Raw genomic sequence first — 20,731 nt, 5'->3', positions numbered from 1 at the left:
GAACCAGACCAAACAGGGAACACATGGACATGAAAAAAAGGGACAAGGCATGAACAAAGGGAACTAACAGGCACAAGGTAACAAGACAAAACCTGAACACCAAAGGAACTAGACAAACACACAAAACATGGTAAGGACACACACAAAAGAAAGCCAGAAAAACTTAACTTAACTTGGAGAAACAAAAAGGCAATCCAGGACAAAACAGCAGAGTAGAATGTGGCAGAAAGAAGCAGGCAAACAAGGCATGGACATAGGTATTGCAACAGACAACCTAGACTGGAGCAATGACTGAAACAAGGTATTTAAGGTGAGGGACAAAAACAAGGCACAGGTGAAAACAATGAACTAATCAGGTCAAAGTAAAGTGAAAAACCAAAACAAGATCCTGCCATGATCCTTTCAAAATAAAACAACACAGGAAGTGCACGGTGTGGATCATGACACTTTGTTGGTGAGTGAAATACTTTGTCACACAGTTTGTACTTTTCTGTTTCCCTTTATCATTTACAGTCACATTAATGAAACACTTGGTGGCTTCAGGTACCTGCCCAGTCCATAGCTAAGTGCTATAGACATCCATGGTAGTTACTGGGATCTTCAGGACAGCACTTCCAGATACCACCTGGAGGAATTTTCTACAGTGTCTCCTGTGGCCTCGGAAAACTCTGGAGCTTCACAAGACCTACTGGAGGTCTAAGGGTTGTTCTGAGATTAGAAGGTTATATTGCATCTTCCTTGAATTTAACCAAACATTATCCCAGAGGAGGAAAAACTGCAAATTAAGGAAAGTTGACTTAAGTCAAACAAGCCTGCAGTGTTAGTCAGCACTAACTAATCCAATCCAAACTGAAACCAGGTCAGACTGTCTGTCTATAAACCAGTCATTTACCTAAAGTGATGTCTGTGTAACTGATGGGGCTGTTTGGTCTCACTGGTGTCACTGATCAGGTTTCAAGTCAAGCCAAAGAAAGATGGACTGTCAGGTGTCAGACATTAGTGACCTGCTAGTTATTTTCAGTCCGACAGTGGTGCCATATCTCAGTGAAAACTGTTTTATAGTTAACCTTAACATTGTGTAAAAATGTCATTGGAGGACAAAGCAACAGAATCTCAGAGCAGTGTGAAGTAGCATGAAACTGTCATCTACAAATGTAGGTCTCAGATTAACAGAAAATAAACAGTTTTGAATAAAAAATCAAATATCCTTATGATAAAATCAGGAATTTCCAGTAAGACCTCTGCTTTGGGCTTCTGCTGTCTGAGATATTCACTAAATACTCCATCGCTCTGGGCCATCTTCCTGATGTACCTATTGATCTTTGGTGATTCTTCTCAGATGGTGGCTATAATGCTCACCAGTCCTCGACCTCCTTCCGTCCTCTTAGTGTACAGTCTCAGGATGCTGGATTTGGGGTGAAACTCTCCATGCATTGTGAGGAGCTTCCTTGTCTTGACATCAGCAGCCTCTATCTCCTCTTTTGGCCAGCTTATTATACCAGCAGGGTATCCGATGCCCGGCAGGGTGTAGGTGTTGATGGCTTGGACCTTGTTCTTCCCATTTAGCTGACTTCTTAGGACTTGCTTTACTCTCTGTGGCTGCTTTACTTGCAGCTTCTTCTTGATTCCCATTTGCCTGTGGGATTCCAAGGTTCTTGAAGCTTCCCTCAACATCTGCTCTGCTGCCTTTTGGCAATTCAGTTCCTTAAGTCCTGACAACCCTTTCTCTCTCTGTTATCATGTTGTGCAGAGACAGGTTATTGGATGGTAGTTGGATGGGACCGCTCCCTTTTGGGGGTCCTTCAGGATCAAGACTGTCCTTCCATCAGTTATCCATTCAGGGTGAGTCCCATCTATTTGCAGCTGGTTCATTTGATCTGCCAGGTGCTCATGGAGTCGAGTTAGCTTCTTTAGACAGTAGGTGTGGATCATGTCAGTTCCTGGTGCTGATTCTTCATGCCTGGGATTCCAAGTTTCCATATGTCCCACATCCTCTTCATATAACCCCTTTCCCTGGGATTACTTATGTAGTGGTGTTCCAGCAGTTCTCTATTCTCTGTCCTCATCCATGAATGTCATGTTCCAGTTGCCCACTTCATATCAGGCTGCCCTGGTTCTCCAGCACCTGACACAGACCTTGTTGACCTGGGCAACGTCTGAGCCTGTATGACTCCTGTGCTCATTTTTGTAATGATGTAGGCCAGTAGCGTTAAGGACCTTGCTTAAGGGCAAACACTGGTGGCACCCTGGTCAGGACTTGAACCCCCCCCAAACCCTGATCTTCTGTACCTGGTGTCACTGATCAGGTTTCAAGAAAATGTTTTTGTGAGGGATCATAGGTCAGTGAAAACTGTTTATTAGTTGTTGTGAAATTATTTCATTAGAGGACCCAGCAACAGAATCTCAGAGCAGTGTGAAGTATCATGAAACTGTCATCTCCAGGTTTAAGTCTCAGATTAACAGAAAGGAGACTGATCTGACAAGTGAAGGTAAATGCTGCTCAAATTCTAACTACTAGTTACAGTTTGAACACATTAGGACTGATGGTCTCCTGACACTGATCCATGTGCATCCATCAGTGTATTTAGAAAAGTGTGTGTCTGATCAGTCATCACATTAAACAGCAGATCTCCTCAGGAATCGTAGAGAACAGCGCCCCCAGGTGGATGCACAGAGGAATGTATGACAGTAAGTAAAATGCTTGTGTCACAGTAATGAGCTGTAGTTCTGAGACAGAATGAGGTTTGGACACTTTAGTTGTCTCCTCTTGTATCTTAAATAACAGTCACATGTTTTTCATATTTCTGTCCATAATATATTCAGTTCATGCTAATTTGTGAGCCTGATCCCCCCTGAAATACTGCACATCATTTGAGTCCTGCCACCCAGAACCACAACTATTCTGAAAAAGTTGACCTAGGACGTCCAGATGGGGGCTGCACTAATCTAAACTAAATGGTGGCTGATTCACTTTTGCAAGAAAATAAGTGTTTGTCTGATGTTTGGATGATGATGCAACACTACAGTTAATAAAAATATGAGTCTTGTTTTTTCTATAATTACAGTGCATATTGTGGGGCAGGAATTTTCAGTAAGTCCTTCAAAAATAATGTTGTACAGTATCAGTTATTTATTTATTTGCTATGCCTGGTGCGATTTGAAATTTCATAATACAGGAGCCGTAAAACACAGACCAACTGGTTTCAATGCTGATAGACTTTTATTTTGGCATGAGCCAAGAAAGAAGAGTCAGACTGCAGAATAAAGTTGAGCTCAAAGCATTCTTTCCATAACACATTCAGTCTGCTCTTATTAAAGGCACAAAACCTCAGAGACAGTCCAGCTCCTGTTTATGTTACTTGTCTCTTCCTTCCTTCAGTAGCGTTACAGCCATAGAAAAGAAACAGATGATATATACTGGATATGATAGAAGATGTCAAATGAGATACAGTAGAATTCAGGTTCTATGAGACTGATGGCACAAAATGTGAGAGTATGCAAAGACAAACACACCTCCACTAGTGTTTGTGCTTTTCACAGGGATTTCATGCCTCTGGATCAGACCTGGGATCATCACAGCTTCTTGACACAGACAGATGGGAGAGGAGTCTCACAATCCAGATCATTCCAGAACCATCTACCTGTAACATGTGAGTCAGTCAGTGCTACAGACCAAGACCTGAGACCTGAGACTGTCTAATGAGGCCACAGTCAAATCAATATGTAGATAGTTTGTTTTACTATAGTGACATTTTGGTGATTTACCTCCAGTAGTTATTTGTAGACAGTTTTCATTGCCCTGCTAGTTGTTCGGTTCTCCAGGAGCCCAGTTTGTGTATGTGAAAGGTGTTCCATCAGTCGATCTCCAGTTGCCCACCTATAAACCAGAAGAGAATCAAATGTAGTGACGTGTTTCAGTGTCTGATGAAGACAAATCCAACCACAGGACACTGACTGTGTTTAGGGTTGATGGAGGGGACACAGAATAAGTCAGGAGAGACACATTCAGGCTGGTTTGAGCTACAAAGCCATGAATTAGTTGTTATGTGTCAACATCAGTCACCAAGAGTCAGTGATTATGTGAACAGTGCAGAAAGAGAATTCAATAGTTGTTCTTTAAAGAAGAACTTCATGACATCTGATAAAATGACTGAGTGTCTGATCTGAGTCAGTGTTGGTTTGGACTGAAGTTTGACAATGAGGAAGGAGAATCAACATTAGCAGCTTCTACCATAACACATGTCCATTGTTGTCAGCAGTCCAGTTGCATTGTGGGTAATGTAGGCTGTTCATTGTGATGGTGACAATGTGACATTAGGACAAAGCCAATATCAGCTGAGTATTTATCTGTCAGACTGTGTGAATTTACCTCTGTAATATCATGGCCTCCAACCCATATGAGTCCAGTCCCTTTAGCGTCAGTGATCACTTTCTGAATCACTGCATACTCCTCAGCATCATGCACAGATGTAAGCCATCCGTCCTGAAGGAGGCAGTTTAACTACAGTGCAGATAAACAGACAGTGGAGTCAGTAAAGAAGCAAAATGAGCTGAGTAGTAGGAAAACACCAAGGCAGGAATAGATGCCAGTGTTAAAGTGAACACAGACCAAATAAACAGTGTAGAATCATTGTGGACTGAATCCACATCACTCTTGTTATGACCCTGGGTCATTAATAATGTTGTTGCTGTGATTTATCATTGTGATTGTTGTCAGATGTCTCTCCTCTCCTGGTTCTTGGTGTATGTGTGGTGTGTGTGTGTGTGTGTGTGTGTGTGTGCATGCGTGCGTGTGTTTGTGAGAGAGAGAGAGAGAATGAGTGGGTGTGGAGTTATAGGTGGATCCATGGGGATTGGCCCATTTGAATTCAATTGCCGTTTCAGGATTGGTCCAGTCCTTCCCTGAAGTCTATAGAAGCACCAACTGACAGCAGCCTGGACTCCACTCCACTTCTGCCACTCCCAAGGGAACCAGCACACTGTGTATTGTGAATTCTGTGTATTGTGAATCTTAACATTAGAGAAATGAAGTTGTGAATACGGTAAATATTACACTGTACATACTGAGCACAACGGAGCCTTTGATAGGACTGAACCCCCCTTTTATTTTGTATTTGATTGTTCTCCTGTCTTTGGATTTAGGAGTTCAGGTTAGAGAACCTGTCTTTTTGTTAGTTTTGTTTGGTCGGGTAAGGTTAGGGTTTGTATTAGACTTTTGGTTTGTTGTTTTGGGCAGTTGTTCGACTCTAAGGCAATAAAGTGCTACCTCTACCTTAAAATCATTTGTGCTACTGGTTTCTTCTTGAGAGTGGGGAAGTGTGGAGAAAGCACCTATGTTATGTCCAGGTTTCCCTGAGGCCGGGCCATAACACTCTGATTACCTCAGCAACAGGCCAGTCCTTGGCTGTGGGAACATACATGTAACAACGGCCGTTATTCCGTGTCCAACCAGAGGAACAAGACTGTCCTAAAGACAAATAAAATGCATAATGTTTAGTTTCTTGTGAATTTGAACCATCATCGATTATTTATTTATTTATTGTCACATCTCTTCCTCTGACACATTAAAACTCTGTAATTATTAAACAGTTTTCCTTTGGTCCACAGCTGCATCTTTGGATGAAGGTGAGAAAATACAGAAATGACCATAAAGGAAATAATCAGGTTTTATTTCTGATATGTCTTAATGTATGAAGAAGTACAAAGCCCTTAGTTTGCCTTAAAGGAAGTCAGAGAGAAGGAAATGTGCAGGATGTTGTATCTAACTCTGATGAACAAAGTGGTCAAAGTCCAATAACACAAACTCTAATAGACTGGGTTGGAATTTGGGCAGTGCAGCTCTGTGTAGAACATCCTGTCAGCATCATTTCCAGAGACACAACAGGTGGAAAGACATTATATTGATCCATTTCATATCTGTGTTGGGCTCTAGGAAACTTAACGCAGAAGTCATTTGGTTTGATCCACAGAATATATACATTTATAACATCTGCATATCTATTCCATAAACATATATACACACAATATATAGTGTAGTAATACTCACCCTCAGCTGAGGTCAGAGCCAACAGGGCACAAAGAAGAGCAGCCAGAATCAGAGTCTTCATGGTGAAGATGATGCAGATGTTAAAGATGAGGCTGATATCTCTGTAGGGAACAGACCTGTAAAGACTGACAGCCTGTCAAAGACAAGACACCAGATGATCAGGGAGTTGGATTCACTGGTATTTATGTAGTGAAGCTGTTTGCTGATTATAAATGTTCTTCAGCAACGCCCTGAATTAATTAAAAAAATTTTTAGCCAGGCCAGTGGATGATATGGATGGCAGTGTGGAAATGTCCCAGACAACCTGGATGGCTTTCCACGAAGACAGACTCAGTGTCTCTGGTCCAACAACGCCCTGGATCAGTTTCACATGTCGCCCAAAGCTGATCTGTCACCTGCTCATTACAAACAGTCAGAGCAAACTTTAATGTTGCCTGACAGGAAATAAATAAAAAGTTCAATAACATGTTAAAACAGCAGGAACCATTTCTCCTCTCAGGACATGTGTTGGCAGAGACTAGAGGCTAAAGGCTTTTGGAGCTATTTCCCTACACAAATATCAAATGTCATCGTGATCACAAGATCAACATATTTCAGGAGAACAGTATCTGGATTCAACCCTCATGGCCTCATCTGTGCAAACCACAATCTACAATATTATTAAAGATAAAAAAGGCAGCTGGGATTGGCTCCAGCAGATCCCTGTGACCCTGGTTAGGAATAAGTGGGGATTGATGATGGATGGATTTAGATTAGTGCTGCCCCCATCTGGACGTCCTAGGTCAACTTTTTCAGAATAGTTGTGGTTCTGGGTGGCAGGACTCAAATGATGTGCAGTACATCAGGGGGGATCAGGCTCACAAATTAGCATGAACTGAATATATTATGGACAGAAATATGAAAAACATGTGACTGTTATTTAAGATACAAGAGGAGACAACTAAAGTGTCCAAACCTCATTCTGTCTCAGAACTACAGCTCATTACTGTGACACAAGCATTTTACTTACTGTCATACATTCCTCTGTGCATCCACCTGGGGGCGCTGTTCTCTACTATTCCTGAGGAGATCTGCTGTCATCTTTTCTTTGGCTTGACTTGAAACCTGATCAGTGACACCAGTGAGACCAAACAGCCCCATCAGTTACACTGACATCACTTTAGGTAAATGACTGGTTTATAGACAGACAGTCTGACCTGTTTCAGTTTGCATTGGATTAGTCATGTCACTGTCCTGAATTTGCAGCTTTTCCTCCTCCAACAAAGATCCACCATCAGTTCCCCAAACAGCTCCCAGATCATGATCAAAGGTTGGATCAGAGTTTGGTTTTCCTTAAAACTGCCTGTTGACTCAAGGTGATGTTTCATTTGTTCATGCTGATTCTGAGCAGGTGGAATAATAAATATGTTTGTTCAGCATTGTAGCAGGCTAACATGCTGCTAGTGTGAGCAAAAACTACAGCTCCCATCAACATTTACCCAGAAATTCTCCACCAGCTGGGTTTTGTCTTTTATTTACATCCACAACATCAGCAGCAACAATCTGTTACAAGAGATTTGAAAGGTTTTTGTTGTATCTCTGCTGCCTACAACTGTCTACACTGTTCAGTCTGTCCTGCTGACACGTCTGAACTAATAAACACAGTAAAAGTCACATTAGGACGTTCTTTGATGTTATGGCCTTAAGGATTGTGATGTTCTGTCTTACACTGGAGTATGTTGAATTTTATCTCAGGGAACATAATGTTTCCCCGTCAAGACAATAGAATATTTTTTATTTTGAGACTTATTTACTTACAGGAAACTGAAAAATTGGGCGTTGCTGAAGATGAAGATGCTCAGCAAACAGTCTCACTAAATAAATACCAGTGACTGATCATCTGGTGTCTTGTCTTTGACAGGCTGTCAGTCTTTACAGGTCTGTTCCCTACAGAGATATCAGCCTCATCTTTAACATCTGCATCATCTTCACCATGAAGACTCTGATTCTGGCTGCTCTTCTTTGTGCCCTGTTGGCTCAGACCTCAGCTCAGGGTGAGTATTACTACACTATATCTTGGGCATTTTGTGTGTATATATGTGTATGTAATACATTCCCATATTTTGTAAATGAATATGTAGTGTACCCCAACGAAGTGGTTCAGAGTTTGCAGATTTTTCCTTGGAACCTAACTAATAACTGTTCACGGAAACCCCCACAATTTCACAGAAACCGCAAATATGTCTATGTATTTTTTCGTGGCAATATAGAATTTTTCATGCGTTTTAACGCTAAATTATTAAGAACAATATAATTTACTAATTAGGTCACTAATTTATTTACTACTAATGTATTAAGCTGAGTATGAAATTAAATGAAAGTGTTTTGAGAGCATGTCTTGGGGCATATTTAGGGTTTAAACTATAAAAATGAACGTAACCCCCGAAAATTTGGAGGGTTTACTGTACCGTATTTTATGGACTATAAGTTGTACCTGAATATTAGTCATTTTTAGCAAAAACAGCCTTGCTGAACAGAAACCAGACTTTATTTACTTCACTTTGAAGTCTACAGTATAGCTGTTTCTTCTGGGCAACATGTTCACTTGTGTTACACTAGGAGTCAGAGCTTAACATGAACAGAAATGTCTTGACTTTGTCAGTGGTACAGTATTATCTTCATGATAATGCCAAGAGTGTATTCTAACGTTAGTGACTACTCAACAGAATTACAGTAAATAAACACATAAGTTGCAGGACAAACCTGAGAACAATAAAAAGCAAAACTTATAGACCAGGAATGATAGTATTCTGTGAGAGACTGCGTCAGTGTGGACCAGGCTGGAGCTTTACATTAGTTAGACTATGGCTCTACGTCTGTCTGTTTTTATATGTTTAATGAATCTTTACATTTATCTGAAAGTGTGTTTCCTTTATTTAAGCACTTATATGATTTTACTTTGCATTTTATTGTGAAGCACTTTGTGATTTTTATCTGTGAAAGATTCTATATAAATAAACTTTACTTACGTATATTCAAATGTAAATGCACTCGTCAAAAGGTGATTCACATCTTTTCAGTGAATTGTTCATTTTTGGGAATTCACTAAGATTTACCAAGTGAGAAAGGACAGTAACATACAGTACATTATAGACTGTCATCTGCAGCCACAGCAGTATCAGCTGTCAGTTGTCTTTGACTCAAAATGGACAGTGCAATAGTACCCTTAAACCTCTTGTCTCCTCTCTCCATGTGGTCTTTTACTGAAGCCCAGCTGACAATTTTCCAGCAAACTGTATGTAGTGTTTACTAATTTAGTAACTTATGGTGTTGTCTCCATGGTTAATAGACCTTTGAAACCTGGTGTAACAGACTAGAATTATTTATCTGCGGCAGCACCTGTGTATTTCAGCGTCCACAAACAGGATAAATTTTGTGACACCCGGTGGCAGAAAGAGGGACTGCACTTTGGATTATTTTTAGCGTTAGCCCAGCACAGGATTAAAACCACTGCATTCTTGACGCAAAACTAGTGATGGGCAAATGATACCGAGGCTTCGGAGCTTGTGTCACTCTTCCTGAAGCGGAGTGATTCAAAACACTGTGTCAGAGCTTGTATCGAAACACCAGTGTCACGTGACTGATGATGTTCGAAGCTTCGAACGTCATCGCTGTTTTGCTTCGCGCTACATCGCTTCGAATGTTTCAAAGCTTTTCATTGGCTCATAGTCTTTCAGTGTGTGTCATTGGCTCATAGTCTTTCAGTGTGTGTCATTGGCTCATAGTCTTTCAGTGTGTGTCATTGGCTCATAGTCTTTCAGTGTGTGTCATTGGCTCATGGCGTTTCAATGCATTCTGAGTCAATGACAGCTTGACAGGTTTGACAGATTTGAGTGGTTTGGTGCCATACCACCTATATAACATGCGTCATTCTGCTTCAGGATTTGGAGAGTGAGAGTGAGAGTATTTTGGCAAGTTTCACGGCGAGTCCCACCAATAAGCGTTCTAAAGTTTGGGATCATTTTGATCTCAAGAGGTCTGAACTTTTATTGCTGTCATGGGATTGAAACAGTGCCAGTGCTTCATTCGTGCTCTTTACAGGTTGCTATGGCTTCAGTTGTCCACCAGATGTCACCGTCACTGAAGTCTCGAAGCTTTGAATCTTTTTTGGCACGATTGTCAGGAAAGCCTCAGGGCTTCATGAGGCTTCACTTGCCCATCACTACGCAAAACAAAACCACAGCTAAGTCACCGCAAATACTGCTGTAAAAACGTGTGACACTTTGAATCGCTCCATGTGTAGTTTCCTAGAGCCCAACACAGATATGAAATGGATCAATATGATGTCTTCCCACCTGTTGTGTCTCTGCAAATGATGCTGACAGGATGTTCTGGTGATTAAAAAGTTTAATAATACGTACATAATGAGTTTTAGTGAGTGACAGGAAGAAATGTGACAATACTCTAATACTCAAAGGGAAAGTTTATTCTTAGTATCTTCACCGGAAACAGAAAGGTTAATTCAAATTCATGCAAAACTCAACATTATGCATTTTGTTTGTCTTCAGGATTCTTCGCACCTCTTTGTGAGTGGGGTTGGACAAGAATTAAATTCCGTTGCTACATCTTTGTTCCCAGAGCCATGACCTGGGCTGCTGCTCAGGTAATAAGAGTGATGTGGATTCAGTCCACAATGATTCTACACTGTTTATTTGGTCTGTGTTCACTTTAACACTGGCATCTATTCCTGCCTTGGTGTTTTCCTACTACTCAGCTTATTTTGTTTCTTTACTGACTCCACTGTCTGTTTATCTGCACTGTAGAAAAACTGCCAGTCCATGGATGCAAACCTTGCACCTGTGCGTGATTCTCAGGAGAATGGGGCCTTTCAGAATTTGATTGGTCAAAGTAAAGCAGCATGGATTGGAGGCACTGATGCACAACAGGTAAACTGTTCATAAGGACAGTCTGACAGATAAATACTCAGCTGATATTGGCTTTGTCCTAATGTCACATTGTCACCATCACAATGAACAGCCTACATTACCCACAATGCAACTGGACTGCTGACAACAATGGACATGTGTTATGGTAGAAACTGCTAATGTTGATTCTCCTTCCTCATTGTCAAACTTCAGTCCAAACCAACACTGACTCAGATCAGACACTCAGTCATTTTATCAGATGTCATGAAGTTCTTCTTTAAAGAACAACTATTGAATTCTCTTTCTGCACTGTTCACATAATCACTGACTCTTGGTGACTGATGTTGACACATAACAACTAATTCATGGCTTTGTAGCTCAAACCAGCCTGAATGTGTCTCTCCTGACTTATTCTGTGTCCCCTCCATCAACCCTAAACACAGTCAGTGTCCTGTGGTTGGATTTGTCTTCATCAGACACTGAAACACGTCACTACATTTGATTCTCTTCTGTTTTATAGGAGGGCAAGTGGAGATGGACTGATGGAACACCTCTCACATACACAAACTGGGCTCCTGGAGAACCTGACGACTATCAGGGTAATGAGGACTGTCTACGGATTTCTACTGATGGTAAATCACCAAAATGTCACTATAATAAAACAAATCATATTAACGTGAACGTCTCAGGTCTCAGGTCTTGGTCTGTAGCACTGACTGACTCACATGTTGTTGGTACTTACAGGTAGATGGTTCTGGAATGATGTGAACTGTCAGACTCCTCTCCCATCTGTCTGTATCAAGAACATGTACTGATCCCAGGTCTGATCCAGAGGCATGAAATCCCTGTGAAAAGCACAAACACTGGTGGAGGTGTGTTTGTCTTTGCATACTCTCACATTTTGTGCCATCAGTCTCATAGAACCTGAATTCTACTGTATCTCATTTGACATCTTCTATCATATCCAGTATATATCATCTGTTTCTTTTCTATGGCTGTAACGCTACTGAAGGAAGGAAGAGACAAGTAACATAAACAGGAGCTGGACTGTCTCTGAGGTTTTGTGCCTTTAATAAGAGCAGACTGAATGTGTTATGGAAAGAATGCTTTGAGCTCCACTTTATTCTGAACTGTCCTTTTTCCTTTAGAGCAAAAATAAAAATGTCAAGCATTAAATCAATGTGGTCTATGACTCTATGTTATAGCTCCTGTTCTGTCAAAATCCTCTACTATAATACTGAACATAATGACAAATGATTCCAAACCTGTTCAACTGTGAACTGTAACTATGGTGTTAAACAGTTTTCAGGTCAGCAGAAATATCACACTGACATGTAAGGCCACAGCCTCCTAGAGTACAGCCATAAAACCACCACATGGCACTGAGGCCAACTTTATAATAAAAGCTGTATTGATGCTGATTTAGCTTCAGCATGTATGTTGTTGTACCTGCTGTACAGCCTGCAGTACACGCACCTGTCCACACGACGTCACTGTGTTAACTTCATCAGGGGGAAATATCCAACTACAGAGGAAGAGAAACACACAGATGAAGATGTTGAGATCACTGATGTTGAGTAAACTTTTTCTGTTATGGAAATTTGCACAAGCTCATGAAGAGGAAAACTTCCATCACATTTATAATGCTTTCCCACGAAGACAGACTCAGTGTCTCTGGTCCAACAACGCCCTGGATCAGTTTCACATGTCGCCCAAAGCTGATCTGTCACCTGCTCATTGCAAACAGTCAGAGCAAACTTGTTTAGACGTGTTTACTGGACATGAGTAATTCCACCTGGATTCTAACCGTGAAGAGGGACAGCTTTGGAACAGCAGCTGGACACATTTTTAACACAGACAGTAACAAAGACATTTCTTCACACATTTAAATCTAATTTTCAAATGTTTGATCTGTTTTTCTGTTTCAAAACCAGATTTGACACGTTTTAAATTGATTTTTAAGCTTTGAAATCCTACTGTCAATCTTACTGATTGTGGCCTGGGTTTCACTTTTTAAACATGACGCTGTTTCTTTGACTTTCTGTAGAAAAAGAAATGTTACATGTACTTTACTGGTAGAAAAATCCCTAATAAACAGGATTACATGGGAAGGCAAATCCTTTTGTTTTACTCTTTGTCAAAGTCACTTTTAGACATAAGCCAGTGTGATGCAAGAAGGAGATTATCTGTAGCACAAACAGGATCCACAAACACAGAGCAGGTGGTTTCAATACTTTTATTTTGTTTGTGCTTTTCACAGGGATTTCATGACTCTGGATCAGACCTGGGATCAGAACAGCCTCTTAGAGCAGACAGATGGGTTACCACGGTTACAGTCTCCATCATCCCAGAGCTTCTTAGCTGTAAGTACCAACAACATGTGAGTCAGTCAGTGCTACAGACCAAGACCTGAGACTGTCTATTGAGGCCATGGTCACATCAGTATATAGACAGATTGTCTATTACCAAAGTTTGGTGAGTTACCTCCAAAGTTCATTTGAATGCAGTTCTGATTGCCATCCTTGTTATCAGGCTGTCCAGGAGACCAGTTTGTGTATCTGAAAGGTGTTCCATCAGCCCAGAACCATGAACCCTTCTGGAACAACAGAACAGCATAGTATTTTGTATTGCAGCAATCTGACAGGTCTACCTAGACTGCAGCTAGATAGCTAAGGAGACACACACACACACACACACTACTTCTTTGTGTTTGATGAGTGTACACACACTGCACATACCTATATTCACCTTTATTAGCTCCACAACTCAGCATAACAAACTCCCTCTCCCTAAAGGCCACCATCATCAGGGAGGTCCCTCCCACAACAATCCTCCACACTTACGGTGCCACTAACCCATCTCCCCAAAACACGACACACATGCTCCCAAACCCCTGTATTAACTCCAGAACACACAATGAACAGTTCACAACCAGAACACACACAGTAGAACAATAGAACAGATAAGGTAACCAGCCAGTTTTCCTTTACCCAGGGTGCTTTGCTCCAGGCATCCCCCTGTGGTTGATGTATGGTGTCCCAGCATGCATAGCGTAACTTGGCTGGCTGGCACAGACATACAGCCTCAGTGTGACTTTTTAAATCTGTCTTTGAGAAAGACGTTCTCTGGATACACAGTTACAATAGCTGTTAAAAGCACAGACCAAGTACAACGCTGTCGCCGGTGACACACTGTGAGTGACGTGACTGTGAGGTAAAGCAGACGACAAATCAAGAGCCACAGCTCCACATGTGTCAGGAACCAAAACAAAGAGCAGGACAGATGATGAGGGCTGCAGCTGCTCAGAGACAACAGTGGGTTGTGTCTCTGTCATCAGCTTCTGACAGGATGAAGCTGAACAAGTTCAGACCCACCTGGAGACCTTAGCCCCCTGTGACCCTGGATAGCAGGACTTATACCTACGTTACCTTCAACTACCATAACACACCTGAGTGGCATAGTGGTTAATGTGGGCGGTTCATTATGAGGCAGACGATAGTATATGAGTGTAAAGTGTCAGAATCTGTTACCTGTTGTGCATCAGAGCCTCCAATCCATGCTTTTTTACTGTCTTTGCTGGCAGAGAGTATCACATTCTGAATAGCCGCATATTCGTCTTTGTCACGCACAGATGCAAGGTTTGCACCCAGGGACTGGCAGTTTTTCTACAGTGCAGATAAACAGACAGTGGAGTCAGTAAAGAAGCAAAATGAGCTGAGTAGTAGGAAAACACCAAGGCAGGAATAGATGCCAGTGTTAAAGTGAACACAGACCAAATAAACAGTGTAGAATCATTGTGGACTGAATCCACATCACTCTGATTACCTGAGCATCAGGCCAGGACGTGAGTTTGGGAACATAGAAGAAGCAACGGTCTTTGTACTCAGTCCAACCAGAGGGACAAGCTGGTTTGTCTCCACACTGGCCTGAAGAGAAGCAAAGACAAACACATATCATTGAGTTTGCATTGAAGTTAAACCTCTTCCATGTATCCCAGAAAGACGCTGTTCATGAATTTTTCACTTCCATGTTTGTTGTTTTGGGGCAGCACCTTTGATGAAAGTGATAAAATAGAGAAATGACCATAAAGACAATTCAGGATGTATTTCATGTTTTATAGAAGTACTGTATGAAGTATAAATCCATTTGGTGCCTTGAAGTGATTCAACAGGTAGAAGTGTGCAGTATAATTTGTAGTAAATTCATGGGGTCAGGTAAACTTCAGAGGTCTAACTCTTACAGAGTGTTAAAACTCCAATAACAGAATCTGTACGTTTTATAGTTGGGGTCAATGAGGCATCAACCAGAAGTAACGTTTCATTTTCTTGAGCAGAGAACTGAATCTTGTACAAGTGTTAGGAACTTTAGTTCATGGATGGATTACTGAACATGTCTGTCTCAGCAGGTTCTCAGGGGCCCAGAGTGTCTCAGGGGCCCCTAGACCAGAGAACCATAATGGGGCTGTTAGCCTTTCATTAGAAAGTCAATAAAATTACTAAAAAACTTACAAAAATCCACAAACTGAGGAAAAATTGATTCACAGAAACTGAAATGAGAGAAAACCACTATAAAATAATTCTAAAATAGCTATTTATAGTATCATTTCTGAAAACATACTTTACTTTTTGTGCCTAAAACTTACACAGTGCTGTACATACAATACATGCATATATGTGTTTTACATGAATATGAAATATATTTTCATATACACACACAGGGTGCAGGATAAACCACAATACTCACCCTGAGCTGTGTCCAGAGCCAACAGGGCACAAAGAAGAGCAGCCAGAATCAGAGTCTTCATGGTGAAGATGATGCAGATGTTAAAGATGAGGCTGATATCTCTGTAGGGAACAGACCTGTAAAGACTGACAGCCTGTCAAAGACAGGACACCAGATGATCAGGGAGTTGGAGTCTCTGGTATTTTTGTAGTGAAGCTGTTTGCTGAGCATAAATGTTCTTCAGCAACGCCCTGAATTAATTAAAAAAAATTCACAGGTAACGGCTGTTTGAGCCACCCAGTGAAGCACCAATAAGTAAATAAGTATTAAAATAATAAATATTATATTATGTCTTAAGGGGAAACAATTTATGACTTTTATTCAGTGTTTATTAGTTCAGTCATGTGTATTAAAGAAAACCAAACTCTGATCCAACCTTTCATCATGATCTGGGAGCTGTTTGGGGAACTGATGGTGGATCTTTGTTGGAGGAGGAAAAGCTGCAAATTCAGGACAGTGACATTAACTTAAGTCAAACAGGCCTGCAGTGTTAGTCAGCACTAACTAATCCAATCCAAACTGAAACAGGTCAGACTGTCTGTCTATAAACCAGTCATTTACCTAAAGTGATGTCAGTGTAACTGATGGGGCTGTTTGGTCTCACTGGTGTCACTGATCAGGTTTCAAGTCAAGCCAAAGAAAGATGGACAGTCAGGTGTCAGACATTAGTGACCTGCTAATTACGGTGTCCACCAACCTTGGAATCCACCAACGTTCACCATCCAACCTGACAGAACTGGAGAGGATCTGCAAGGAAGAATGGCAGAGGATCCCCAAATCCAGATGTGAAAAATTTGTTGCATCATTCCCAAGAAGACTCATGGCTGTACTAGCTCAAAAGGTGCTTCTACTCAATACTGAGCACAGGGTCTGAATACTTATGACCATGTGATATTTCAGTTTTTCTCTGTTAATAAATTTGCAAACATTTCTACATTTGTGTTTTTTTCTGTCAAGATGGGGTGCTGAGTGTACATTAATGAGAAATAAAATGAACTGTTTTGATTTTGGCAAATGGCTGCAATGACACAAAGAGTGAAAAATTTAAAGGGGTCTGAATACTTTCCGTACCCACTGTATTTTCCAGTCTGACAGTGGTGCCATATCTCAGTGAAATCTGTTTTATTTATTAACCTTTACATTGTGTAAAAATGTCATTGGAGGACAAAGCAACAGAATCTCAGAGCAGTGTGAAGTAGCAGGAAACTGTCATCTACAAATTTAGGTCTCAGATTAACAGAAAATAAACAGGTTTGAATAAAGAATCAAATATCCTTATGATAAAATCAGGAATTTCCAGTAAGACCTCTGCTTCAGGCTTTTGCTGTTTGAGATATTCACTAAATACTCCATCGCTCTGGACAATCTTCCTGATGTACTGATGGATCTTTGGTGATTCTTCTCAGATGGTGGCTATAATGCTCACCAGTCCTCAACCTCCTTCCGTCCTCTTAGTGTACAGTCTCAGGATGCTGGATTTGGGGTGAAACTCTCCATGCATTGTGAGGAGCTTCCTTGTCTTGACATCAGCAGCCTCTATCTCCTCTTTTGGCCAGCTTATTATACCAGCAGGGTATCCGATGCCCGGCAGGGTGTAGGTGTTGATGGCTTGGACCTTGTTCTTCCCATTTAGCTGACTTCTTAGGACTTGCTTTACTCTCTGTAGCTGCTTTACTTGCGGCTTCTTCTTGATTCCCATTTGCCTGTGGGATTCCAAGTTTCTTGTAGCTTCCCTCAACATCTGCTCTGCTGCCTTTTGGCAATTCAGTTTCTTCAGTCCTGACAACCCTTTCTCTCTCTGTTATCATCCGACCACACTTATCCAGTCCAAATGACATTCCAGTGTCATTGCTGTAGACCCTGGTGGTGTGGATCAGTGAGTCAATGTCTTCGATGTCTTTCTTGTAATCAATCCATGCAGTGCACAGGTTGGTCAGTCTGGTCTTACAGTGTTCTGCTCCCCTGGTGTTCTTCCCCATTCCTTTCTGGGCCCTGCTCAAGTATTCAGCCATGTGCTTACTCGTATTAGCTGCTATGATGCCTGACAGGAGTTTCCATGTTGTGCAGAGACAGGTTATTAGGTGGTAGTTGGATGGGACTGCCCCCTTTTGGGGGTCCTTCAGGATCAAGACTGTCCTTCCTTCAGTTATCCATTCAGGGTGAGTCCCATCTATCTGAAGCTGGTTCATTTGATCTGCCAGGTGCTCATGGAGTGGAGTTAGCTTCTTTAGACAGTAGGTGTGGATCATGTCAGTTCCTGGTGCTGATCAGTTCTTCATGCCTGGGTTTCCAAGTTTCCATATGTCCCACATCCTCTTCATATAACCTCTTTCCCTGGGATTTCTTATGTAGCAGTGTTCCAGCAGTTTTCTATTCTCTGCCCTCGTCCATGAGTGTCGTGTTCCAGTAGCCCACTTCATATCAGGCTGCCCTGGTTCCCCAGCACCTGACGCAGACCTTGTTGACCTGGGCAACATCTGAGCCTGTATGACTCATGTTCTCATTTTTGTAATGATGTAGGCCAGTAGTGTTAAGGACCTTGCCTAAGGGCCCACACTGGTGGCACCCTAGTCAGGACTTGAACCCCCCCAAACACTGATCTTCTGTACCTGGTGTCACGGATCAGGATTCAAGAAAATGTTTTTGTGAGGGATCATCGGTCCGTGAAAGCAGTTTATTAGTTGTTGTGAAATATTTTCATTAGAGGACACAGCAACAGAATCTCAGAGCAGTGTGAAGTAGCATGCACCTGAGACCTGAGACTGTCTAATGAGGCCACGGTCACATCAGTATCTAGAGAGAATGTGCTGTTTTTGTGGTTTACCTCCAAAATTCATCTGTAGGCAGTGCTGAACATCCTGATAGTTGTCAGGTTGTCCAGGAGCCCAGTTTGTGTATCTGAAAGGTGTTCCATCAACCCAGTACCAGTTACCCTCCTGTAAAACAGAATAGAATAAAATGATGAAGGACAGCATTAGGACAAAGCCTATATCAGCAGAGGACTTTTCTGTCCTCATGAACAGTTTACCTGTTGTGCATCAGTGCCTCCAATCCATACTGCTGTACCGTCACCGATCATATCTATTCCATAAACACATATACACACAATATATAGTGTAGTAATACTCACGCTGAGCTGAGGTCTGAGCCAACAGGGCACAAAGAAGAGCAGCCAGAATCAGAGTCTTCATGGTGAAGATGATGCAGATGTTAAAGATGAGGCTGATATCTCTGTAGGGAACAGACCTGTAAAGACTGACAGCCTGTCAAAGACAAGACACCAGATGATCACGGAGTTGGAGTCTCTGGTATTTATGTAGTGAAGCTGTTTACTCAGCATACATCTTCTTCTTCAGAAACGCCCTGAATTAGACTAAAGGTTTCACAGATCCTGCTCTTTGAGCCCCTACTATCAGTATAAACACCAATTTGCAAAAAATTACATTTAATTGTCTCTTGAAGCGTAAACATTGTGTTCGCTGTAAATTTCTATGTGATTGAATCTGTAGGCCTGTTGTTATTAATGGACTTTGACTAGTTGACAAAATGAGCTGATGTCAGATCCCACTGGAGCCTCTCATACCAGATAAGTTCCTATTACCTATCTACCTGGAGGCCTTCCCACGAAGACAGACTCAGTGTCTCTGGTCCAACAACGCCCTGGATCAGTCTCACATGTCGCCCAAAGCTGATCTGTCACCTGCTCATTACAAACAGTCAGAGCAAACTTTAATGTCACCTGACAGAAAATATTTGCAGGAGTCAAATAAAAAGTTCAATAACATGTTAAAACAGCTGGAACCGTTTCTCCTCTCAGGACATGTGTTGGCAGAAACTAGAGGCTAAAGGCTTTTTGAGCTATTTCCCTACACAAATATCAAATGTCATCGTGATCACAAGATCAACATATTTCAGGAGAACAGTATCTGGATTCAACCCTCATGGCCTCATCTGTGCAAACCAGAATCTACAATATTATTAAAGATAAAAAAGTCAGCTCGGATTGGCTCCAGCAGATCCCTGTGACCCTGGTTAGGAATAAGTGGGTATACATGATTAGACTTTGAGCAGCATTTACCTTCACTTGTCAGATCAGTCTCCTTTCTGTTAATCTGAGACTTAAACCTGGAGATGACAGTTTCATGATACTTCACACTGCTCTGAGATTCTGTTGCTGTGTCCTCTAATGAAATTATTTCACAACAACTAATAAACTGTTTTCACTGACCTATGATCCCTCACAAAAACATTTTCTTGTAACCTGATCAGTGATACCAGGTACAGAAGATCGGGATTTGGGGAGGTTCAAGTCCTGATCAGGGTGCCACTAGTGTGGGCCCTTAGGCAAGGTCCATAACGCTACTGGCCTACCTCATTACAAAAATGAGCAATAGAAACACAGGAGTTGTTCAATTCCAACCAATATCTATGTCACAGCTAGAGGAATGTGGTTTGCTCTCTTAATCCCTCAGGCTCCCCCACCGATCCAGCTCCCTCCTGGTTTTTTAAAGAAGTTTTTCCCTGTGTAGGCAAATTGGTCTTTAACATTATTAACAGTAGTCTATCGTCTGGTGTTGTTCCTTCTAATTTCAAACATGTGGTAGTGCAACCGCTTATAAAGAAACCTAGTCTTGATCCATCTGTGCTGGCTAACTATAGATCTATTTCTGGACTACCGTTTTTTTTTTCAAAGGTTTTAGAAAAAGTTGTGTATGCTCAATTGAAAGCGTTTTTGGATGAGCATGAGATCCTAGACATCTTTCAGTCTGGTTTCAAACCACACCACAGAGTCAGCTTTAATTAAAGTTTTTAATGATATTTTCATTTGTTCTGATACTGGCAATTTCGTGGTTCTTATTCTTCTTGATTTATCTGCTGCCTTTGACACAGTTGACCACCACATTTTGATTTCTCGCCTGCATGATGTTGTAGGTATCCATGGTCTTGCATTGGAGTGGTTTAGATCTTACCTGGCAGCTAGAACTTTCTCTGTGGGTCT

The 20,731-nt window shown here is 41.5% G+C and overlaps 2 protein-coding genes across 3 annotated transcripts; one reads left to right on the top strand and one right to left on the bottom strand.

Annotated features, from left to right (window-relative positions):
• The first annotated feature begins 7,929 nt into the window (after positions 1 to 7,929).
• On the top strand, positions 7,930 to 11,894 carry LOC113141509 (ladderlectin-like). The gene is made up of 5 exons (XM_026325968.1): positions 7,930 to 8,079; positions 10,594 to 10,688; positions 10,849 to 10,971; positions 11,471 to 11,582; positions 11,695 to 11,894. Exons 1-5 carry the CDS (start codon positions 8,019 to 8,021, stop codon positions 11,763 to 11,765), a joined length of 462 nt encoding a protein of 153 aa, XP_026181753.1. The 5' UTR covers positions 7,930 to 8,018; the 3' UTR covers positions 11,766 to 11,894.
• A 1,276-nt stretch (positions 11,895 to 13,170) lies between these two features.
• LOC113141346 (ladderlectin-like) lies at positions 13,171 to 19,013 on the bottom strand. 2 transcript variants are annotated; one of them, XM_026325714.1, is made up of 5 exons: positions 18,863 to 19,013; positions 14,776 to 14,876; positions 14,481 to 14,615; positions 13,435 to 13,546; positions 13,171 to 13,311 (listed from the first exon to the last, which is right to left on the bottom strand). In XM_026325714.1, the coding sequence occupies exons 1-5, from the start codon at positions 18,921 to 18,923 to the stop codon at positions 13,241 to 13,243; spliced, it is 480 nt and encodes a 159-aa protein (XP_026181499.1). In that variant the 5' UTR covers positions 18,924 to 19,013; the 3' UTR covers positions 13,171 to 13,240. The 2 variants fall into 2 exon arrangements, with proteins under 2 accessions (XP_026181499.1, XP_026181490.1); XM_026325705.2 differs by lacking the exon at positions 18,863 to 19,013 and adding an exon at positions 15,694 to 15,874.
• Positions 19,014 to 20,731: the final 1,718 nt, after the last annotated feature.

This window comes from Mastacembelus armatus, chromosome 18, assembly GCF_900324485.2.
Source record: "Mastacembelus armatus chromosome 18, fMasArm1.2, whole genome shotgun sequence".
Taxonomy (NCBI): domain Eukaryota; kingdom Metazoa; phylum Chordata; class Actinopteri; order Synbranchiformes; family Mastacembelidae; genus Mastacembelus; species Mastacembelus armatus.
The sequence above is the reverse complement of the archived record's forward strand: the minus strand, read 5'-3'. Positions and strand labels throughout refer to the sequence as shown.